The 9,657-nt window shown below is 38.0% G+C and overlaps 1 protein-coding gene across 1 annotated transcript in view; it reads right to left on the bottom strand.

Annotated features, from left to right (window-relative positions):
• Positions 1-1,578: 1,578 nt before the first annotated feature.
• The window catches only part of TRANK1 (tetratricopeptide repeat and ankyrin repeat containing 1), a 181,577-nt gene continuing 173,498 nt past the window's right edge, over positions 1,579-9,657 (bottom strand). Inside the window, exons 24-25 of the mRNA XM_088464408.1 lie at positions 7,353-7,451; positions 1,579-1,856 (exon numbers count right to left, since the gene is read on the bottom strand). Coding sequence (XP_088320534.1) covers positions 1,762-1,856; positions 7,353-7,451 — 194 coding nt within the window. The 3' untranslated portion in view covers positions 1,579-1,761. The remainder of the gene's footprint in view (positions 1,857-7,352; positions 7,452-9,657) is intronic.

Genomic DNA, 9,657 nt, shown 5'->3' with positions numbered 1-9,657 from the left:
ACATTTTCCTAATTTAATTACAACACTGAATGTTAATAAACAAAGACAAAAACAAATAGTATATTGGTGCAAACTGCACAGATCAGGATTATTAAAAAATATAATGCATATATGGTTTCTTTCGATGGAAAAGAGCAAAAACAAAGCAGTATATTAATTTGCAGTTTTTCCTTAAAAGGAAATGTATTACTTTAAAAACGTAATTTTAATTTTTTTTAGCTATACTAGAATATTTTTAGCTGATTTATATATCGATAAGTTCCAAAACTGCATAACAGAAAAGCTTATCTGAATAAGAAAGTGTCTTATTGGAAACAAAATATGCAAATACAGCTCAATAAGAGAATACTAAGTTGCTGAATATGTGTCATCACTGGTTGTTTCCAATATTAACATGCGCGATTTGTGCCTGATTACTGAGCGATTGCATGATTACGATGTTGTGCAATCGCTCAGTATTGGCGCATAGTGGATACGCGGCATTACTGGAGGATTAATTGTACCAAAATTGATCTTTCAAAATATAAATACATTGTCTGCTATTGTAAAGGAAAACAAACTTGTTGCTTACATTAGCATTATTAATAAACAGAGCTACAGGCTTATGGCCTTTTATAACACATTATGTCTTAAAAACTCAAATATCTTGGAGCAGTATAATATAAAATGAAATGCAAATTAAAATATAAAGTGCAATGATATATTAAGTGGAACTAAAAATATACAGACAACTACAGTAGATAAATGAAAAAAAACTAACAAAGTTAAGTTCAGAATTTTTTAAAGGATTTTAGTACAAGTGCAAAAATATAATATATCTAAGACATGTAAACTGAATAAATTGCTAAACTAGTTAGTTGAACAAGTTCTGTATATTGTGATAACAGCTTTGGGGTCTTTACATTTCTTGTTAAGGTGATTTCTTGTTTCATTTCTTCAAAAACCAAAGCCATGAAAAAACAAAGAGAATGCAGTCCTTTTACAAAACTGATCTTCCCAAACACAGACAATGAAATCTTCATGAAATAATTGCTCCCATAAAATTCAGAAGTCCAATGTTAAAGCAAAAGAGTACAAAGATACCAGCGCTTAGATAGAAGGATAGACGGTTTTAAAATATTAAACAATTGAATTGCATTTATTAATAAATTAGAAATAAGCACAATATACCACATGTAATATATAAAATTGCTAGCAACTTAATTAGCATAAAAAGTCCAATAAAATATAAACGTAATTACGTTTATATTTTATTATTTAATAAATGCAATTCAAGTGTTTAATATTTTAAAACAGTCCATCCTTCTATCTAAGTGCCGGTATCTTTGTACTCTCTTGCTTTAATATTTAGATATATTAGGGAGTCAATACCCCTTATACCAGCTGCTTTGTGACAGCGCGTCCTATTAGATTTTTTGTTTAGAAGTCCAATGTTAGTCCATTTACAGCCATACATGGTTTATCATCACAGTGTATATAGTCCAAAACCATCCAGACGTTTGATGAAAATCTTGTGTAAATAGTATAATTCTCTACATAATAAATGCAAATATAGTCATCTTCCAACTGCATTACTAGGACCCAATTTAGAGAGAAATAAGCCTCCTTCTCCATTTAGCAATATCCGGCAGCTCTGTGCTTCCATGTGGCTTTTACAGTGCTCCCATCTATCTTTTTTAAACAAAAGAAGCAAAAAGTTAAAATGTTAATAAGGGAAAAACTACTATTAACTTCTTTACACACTTTAAACGAAATGAAGAATCAGTGATGTTTAGACTTTCTTTTGCCCCTTTTCGTTTTTTTACAGCAAAGTTCATCAAAACCAAGGTAGTCTATTTCGCATTCCTCTTGAAATCCTGGAAACCAAACAGAAAGAGTTGATGCCGAGATGTTAGAAAGCCCTAAAAGTGCACATATGTGGTGAAAGTACTTCATATGGAATAATTATTCCTATTGCATGGTCTTTTTATGCTTCATTTGCCAAAGGAAAATAAGTGGGAACTCAGGAGCAGCTATTGGCGTCCGGTGAAATGGTTCATGTGGAGGAGGAGTTTTAATTTAGTGCTGGTAGGGAATACAAAACTGATATGAAAAAAGCATCTCTGTTAGCATGTCTGTTATGCCTAATGATCACTGGGAATGACCTGTGTATGAGCATTTCTGTTATCTAGGACATTAAGAAATGCACAGGCCCTGCCCTAGATATATAAAGTAGATAAGCACCACCTGTTAATATAATTCCTACAACTCATGAAAGGAAGATTATTTTTGCTTTGTTTACCTAATAGCTGTGTGTATCGAAATAAACAAATGCAATCAATGTCTTGTCATTCCATGGATATCAGATCTTCATGTGTATGAATTTACTCGGTAATACACAGGCATTCATACATACATGCACATAAATATATATATATATATTTATTAGCATCCACATGGCGGCACTCCATAATAAAGAAACTTGAAAGACCACCGCTGTAAAAGCAACGTTTCAGCACTTTATTATGCACTTTTATCAAGCATAAGGTACAAACATATAAAACACTTACCACATTTATATAGCAGCTAGACACCAAGTGCCCCGGAAACATCACTTCCTGGTTCTGAAACCGGAAGTCACAGAACCAAGTTGTGACATCATTTCCCCCACCAAAGACAACAGTTGCCATAGCAACCTCCTACATAATAAAGCGCTGAAACGTTGCATTTACAGCAGTGGTCTTTGAAGTTTCTTTATTATGGAGTGCCGCCACATGGATACTGCAATTGGTCCATCCTGTGCTCAGGGCTGACTGTGGAGGGCACCCGGCTTCTTATGATGTGTTCTCAGTGAGTGCCGGATTATGAACAAATATATATATATTATATATATATATATATATATTATATATATACAGGTTGAGTCTCCCATATCCAAATATTCCGAAATACGGAATATTTTTAGCATGACTGAGATAGTGAAAACTTTGATTTTTGATGGTTCAATGCACACAAACTTTATTTAAGGCACAAAATTATTAAAACTAAAGTATAAAATGACCTATAGGCTGTGTGTATAAGATGTATATGACACATACATGAAATTCATTTATGTACTCACACTTTGTTTGAGGCACAGAATTATTGAAAATATTGTATAAAATTACCTTCAGGCTGTGTGTATAAGGTGTATATAAATCATAAATGCATTCTGTGTTTAGATTTGGGCCCTATACCTAAGACATTTCAATATGGTATGCAGTTATTCCAAAATACGGAATATTCCGATATCCAAAATAACCCTGGTCCCAAGCATTTTGGATATGGGAGACTCAACCTGTATACACACACACACGCACATTGCCTTGCAAAAGTATTCAACCCCATTTGCATTTTTCATGTTTTGTTGCCTCACAACCTGGAATTAAAATGGATTGTTTGAAGGTGTGCATCATTTCATTCACCGAACATGCCTACAACTGTGAAGTTGTGTTTTTTTTATTGTGAATCAAACAACATTTAGGACAACATAACAGAAAACTTCAGCGTGCATAAGTATTCACTGCCCTAAAGTCAGTACTTTGTTGAGCCACCTATTGCGGCAATTACAGCTGCAAGTCGCTTTGGATAAGTCTCTATGAGCTTGCCACATCTTGCCCCTGTGATTGTATGCCCATTTTTCAAGGCAAAACTGCTCCAGCTCCTTCATGTTGGATGGTTTCCGCTTGTGAACAGCAATCTGCAAGTCTGACCACAGATTCTCAATTGGATTGAGATCTGGGCATTGTAGGCCATTCCAACACATTTAAATGTTTCTCCTTAAACCACTCGAGTGTTGCTTTAGCAGTATGCTTCGGGTCATTGTTCTGCTGGAAGGTGAACCTCAGTCCCAGTCTCAAATCACAGGCAGGCTGAAACAGGTTTTGCTGTTCCTGTATTTAGCACCATCCATCTTTCCCTCAACTCAAATCAGTTCCCAGTCCCTGCTGCTGAAAAACATCCCCACAGCATGATGCTGCCACCACCATGTTTCACTGTGGGGATGGTGTTCTTGGGGTGATGGGATGTGTTGGGTTTGCACCAGACTTAGCATTTTCCTTGGTGGCCGAAAAGTAAAATTTTAGTCTCATCTGACCAGAGCACCTTCCTCCATACATTTGGGGAGTCGCCCACATGCCTTTTGGCAAACTCAAATCGTGTCTTGTTATTTTTATCACTAAGTAATGGCTTTTTTCTAGCCACTCTTCCATAAAGCCCAGCTCTATGGAGTGTACGGCTTATTGTGGTCACATGCACAGATACCGCAGTATCTGCTCTGGAACTCTGCAGCTCCTTCGGGGTTACCTTTGCTCTCTTTGCTGCCTCTCTGATTAATTGCCTCCTTGCCCGTTCTGTGGGTTTTGGTGGGTGTCCCTCTCTTGGCAGGTTTGTTGTGGTACCATGTTCTTTCCATAGATCATGTGACACTTAGATTTCACACAGGTGGACATCATTTCACTAATTATGTGACTGAAGGTAATTGGTTGCACCAGAACTTTTGAAGGGCTTCATAGCAAAGGGGGTGATTACATATGCACATGCCAATTTTCAGAATTTTATTTATAAAGATTCTTTTTTATATATATTTTTCTCATTTCACTTCACCAAATTAGACTGTTTTGTGCAGGTCCATCACATAAAATTCAGATTAAAAAAATAAATAAATTACAGGTTGTAATGTAACAAAAAAGGTCTGGCACTCCACTGGTCACTGCGGACCATTATCTTGCTCCTGGTGCCACCCCCTGGGGGCTTGTGTTCCCTAAATACAGCATAGATAGCGGGCGGCACTCTGTATACTTCTTTACTCAGGAGAAAAAAGTGTGCCTATTTAAACACGCTTTTTTCACCTGAGTAAAGAAGTCACCAGAGTGCCGCCCGCTATCTATGCTAGCTATATATATATATATATATATATATTGCTCCCCCCCCTTTTTCCCCTTCCCCCGTTTTGCAGTTATGTGAGATAATTGTGTATCTCTATCATTTGTATTTACATGTGATGCCATATCACTATATTATGTTTTTTATTTTATGCTGGATACCATTTTATTATGTATTCCCAATCTCTGTATACAACGTCATGATGTACTAAAATGGTATCTACTTGTCTATGAGAAAACGGCTGTTTCCAGTGTGCAGTGTAAAAAAACAAAAAATGTCCGCCAGCCTGTCTCAATATATGTCACATAATCACCAACAAATGGCCGCTCGCTATAGAAAGATGCTAGACAACCAATAAAATGGCCGCTGCATACTCCTAATGTGTGTAAGAAAGCCCGGGTAGAGGCGGAGTATAGTTCATCCTGCCTCCCCCTTATACCATGTAACTAGTAATGAACTCCACATGCTGATGACCGGGGTTGTTACTAGTGCATCCGCGGCAGGCGTCACAAACTGACCACCATGGCCTACGCATGCGCGGCACTAACCGCGAGGCACCATGGGAGACTACAGACGTCATTAATGACGTCAAGGAAAATGGCCGCGAGCCACTGCGCATGTGCAGAGCGGCGATTAATGCCAAATTGATTACAGCTCAATACCCCCACTAGTCTAGTATATAAGGAGCACCCCCAAAGAGACACCATCACCACTGAGGAAGTCCAACAGGACGAAACGCGTTGGGTCCATTGCACCAGCCTCTCTCAAGGATACTAGCTACTTGCAGATAAGCACTTTATTATTTAACCTGTTTTAATATTATTTTATGTTCCTGTATTCCATATCCCACTGTGTTATGTTCAATAAACCCCTTTTGAAAATCACCACTGATGACGGGTTATTTCTGCTTGTTTGAAGCTAATAACCTAGATGTGTAAACTGTTGGATTTGCCAAGGGATACTGAAGGAGTGACTAGGATCTGAACAACTATATGCTGTTATTCAAGTGCTTTTGTGGTGCATTTTATTTATTGCCACGCAACCTATTATTTAGGAATACTACACTAGGAGCCGTATTCAATTTGAAGCATTAAGTCCGGATCCGCGTTAAGTTACCGCCGATGACGTCATTATCGCCTGTTTTGGTTTTACCCCGTATTCAATTTGAAAGACTTTCCGCCTAGGCGGAAAGTCAATGCAATGTAATAGGCGGTAAAGTATCGCCTATGAATGGCAGGCGGAAAAAAGTGCAGAATTGGGGTTTTGGGGTGCAATGTTTTGGGAACCCCCGTGCAGAATTCAGACAGTCCCCCAAAGGTAATCGGTGTCAAAAAATGTTTTAAAAAAAACTTAAGAAGGACACCCCAAAAATTGACTTTGAAAAAGGGGGCGAAAGAAAAAAATGTTGGGGTACAAACTTAAAAACTAGCGAACTTGACTCTGGGGGGTCCCCAAGTATGCCCTATGTGGTTTTTTTGATTGCAGGTGTTTGCGGCAGGTGGATTTTTCACGATTTTTTCAACGTAACATTATCAACTTTAAATATGATGACCCCCATTTTCAAGTACCCCAAATTTGCTGGGATAACTTATTTTCTGGAAAAAATACTCCTAAAATACTATTCTGCATCAGGTATAGAAAAACGCTATTTAGCAGCTATTAAGCCCATTTAAAAACACCAAATACCTTCAGCGAGCCAAATCGGGGGGTACCATAGTGAACCCCCCATGTCAAAGCATCATTTGGGGGGTGACAGGCTGATTTCCCCAAAAACGACAGTACTTTCCGCTTGTTACAGTATTGCCGGGTGCAGTTTACGCGTACTTTGAAATTGAATACAGGGTAAAGCCTGGACGGCCACGATACTTTACCACCTACAAAACAGGTGAAGTAGGCGTTAAGTCCGGGCCTCGTTAACTTAACGCGGCTCGGCTCAAATTGAATACAGGCCTACATATTTGTTTCATCTGGCTCTGACTGGGCCCCTCCTATAAAGGTTTCCAGGTAATTGGAATCCCAGGTCCATTCCATCACGAGGAATCCCTGTGCGGAACTACAGATAAGCTTTAAAGATTTTTTATTCGGTACGCACAATTATTTTTTAACATGTGCACTATTTAGAATTTACTACACTATCAGGCGCATGTTCTTTCCTATCCCCCTTTTCCAGATCATATTCATCTGGCTGCCACTCGGAAATACGGGAAGACTGCTGCCACCTTTACCAGAAGGATCTATGTGTTTTCTTGTAACACACTTGAACTTGAAGTTTTTGCACAAAGCTATTAACATAAGGAGGACACCTGGGACTAAGACCTGTGCACCGTTCTAAAACCTCCATCTCCACATATATATATATATATATATATATATATGTACTGATTTTAATCCTATGTCTCTATCACATTCTTAGAAAAGATCATCATAACAATATAAAGAGATAAAAATACCTCCTGTTGGCCTCTGGTGTTCAGTCTTCTTGAGCAACTTGAGCCCTTCAGAAATACTGACTGTCAAATCATTCACAGGGTTTGTCATGAGCTCCTCAGCTGCAGCAAAACAATACAAGTATAAAAGTTGATTGAACATAAGTTATAAAAAGTAACTGAGCAACTTACACACCGTAACATACTTGAAGGCTGATGCAGAGTTAAACGTATGCCCGTTTGTGGAGTGTATCCTGCATGTATTCGCACTGCACACGCTCTGAAGCCAAGCCTACATGAGTACGAGCCATGCAGTAGTATGCATTTCATACGCATCTCCTCTTGTGACTTATTGAGCGTAACTGAGCTGCAACAGGGTGTTCTCATATAGGCAACGTTCAGGGAGGGAATGTCGATGGAAACACAGGCTATGCAGGGTTGCCCGAGAGCATAAATATGGTTGTTTTCAGGGATATGGATGGTGCAAATGTGCCCTGATGATGACTGCTGTCAAAGTGGGCATACAGATAGTGGCGGTCTGATTGCATAGATTACCATAGCCCTGCATACAGAAAATATATGCAATGTGGGAGCAATTACAGTCAACTTGCATTTGCATCAGCCCCTTTATGTTTTTTAGGATTGTCAGCTGTTGTGGGTAGGATTCTCATTTCTACTCTACCATGCTGGAAGCGGGGAGAAGAAAGATGAAAGCTGGAGAAGCTCCAATTGAGCACAAACATTAGCTGAGTCTGTTCCTATGTGCTATCACATCAGCAAGGTCACAGTCCTTGATTAACATATATATTACTGCTAAACAGAAAGAACTCAGACATTTGAAATGCATTTGTCTAATACTAGCAACTGTAGTATACCAAGGGCTAAATGTAATAGAGTGCAAGTCGGCACTGCTGCGGGAATACATGCAAGTATTCCTGTATTTTTAAAGCAGCAAGCATGTTAAAAGCAAAACCAGCATTAAATTTAGCTCCAAATGTGTGTCATTTTAATCATGGTATTAGAAGTAGGAGCAAAAAGTGGGTGTCTTATTCTTTTAATTTTTTTCCTCTACGGGACAATTTTAAGAGTTACCAGAGACTACAATAGGTCTCTAAATTATTTTTATTATTTAAGGGATCCAATTCAAACTGGAGCTAATAAAAACTTCAATAACATTCAGTTACTATTAGATTCAAGTCCTCTCGGATATAAAAGTAAAGCCTTGCATGTGATAATGGATTCTGGTATATGCAGTGCAAGATATGTGCAAGATATGGAACCTCGGCTACCTATCAGGTGGAAGGCCCTAATGATGAATGTTAATATCATACGGACCTATGACAAAGCCTGCTGGGTGAAATGCGCGTCGGTCATGCAAGGGACTTCTGGGAGCATGCTAACCAGATCCCCATAAGTGCTAGCAGCTATCCCTCTCTCTGGAATCACGAAGTATTAAGGTTTGATACACTATATCTCTCCTTTCAGGTCCTACCTTTTCAGATAGTAAGGATTTTCCTTACCAAGGGAATCATTCCCCCATATCTGATAGCAAGGTATGAACCTTTTTTGCCTCCTAGTAGGGCGTCTGGCTTTATTTGCAAGGTATTCACTGCTCTAAGCACATACCTGTGCAGATATGCTGGATTTGTATGGAACAGAGGCTTTTCCTTTTCATTTCTATTCTAGAGATACTATCTCTGTATCTAATTTTATTTCTGGAATATACTTACCAGCATAAATATAAAGAGGGATAAATTGCATTCTACTAATTTAAGGATAGTGACTGTTTATATAGTAGCAGAATAATTGTCTGCTGTTATTCATTTAAACATAGGAACTGTCTATACATCAACAGAATAAGTGACGGAGATTGCCTATATATGAGATTGTCTATATAGTAGCAGGATAATTGACTGTTGTTACTTATTTAAGCATAGTAAGTGTCTATACACTAATAGAATAATTGATTGAGGCTGTTTACGTATTAACAGAATAATTGATTGTTGTCTACTATTTTAGCACAGCAACTATCTATATATTAGCAGGTTAATCAATCGGTGCCTTTTTTTTTTTTTTCAAAAGAATTTATCACCCATAGGTTATCTGAAGAATTGATTCAGGTTATATATCTTTTTCCTTTTTAAATTAATTTAGTTATTGACTGTATGGAGTTTTATATACCATCATTATCACTGTTATGATCTCAGCTATTATTTCATATCTTTACTTTCTGTACTCTCTTCAGCTCCACCTCTGGGAGCTGACAGCAGATGCAGGGGAACTTTGCAAACGCATGTATGGGAGTGGGTGACTCTCATTGTTCATCACT

The sequence above is a fragment of the Taudactylus pleione genome, unplaced genomic scaffold (assembly GCF_031769625.1).
Source record: "Taudactylus pleione unplaced genomic scaffold, aTauple2 ptg000054l, whole genome shotgun sequence".
Lineage (NCBI taxonomy): Eukaryota > Metazoa > Chordata > Amphibia > Anura > Myobatrachidae > Taudactylus > Taudactylus pleione.
Note: the sequence above shows the minus strand (reverse complement) of the source record. Positions and strands in the feature narration are given on the sequence as shown.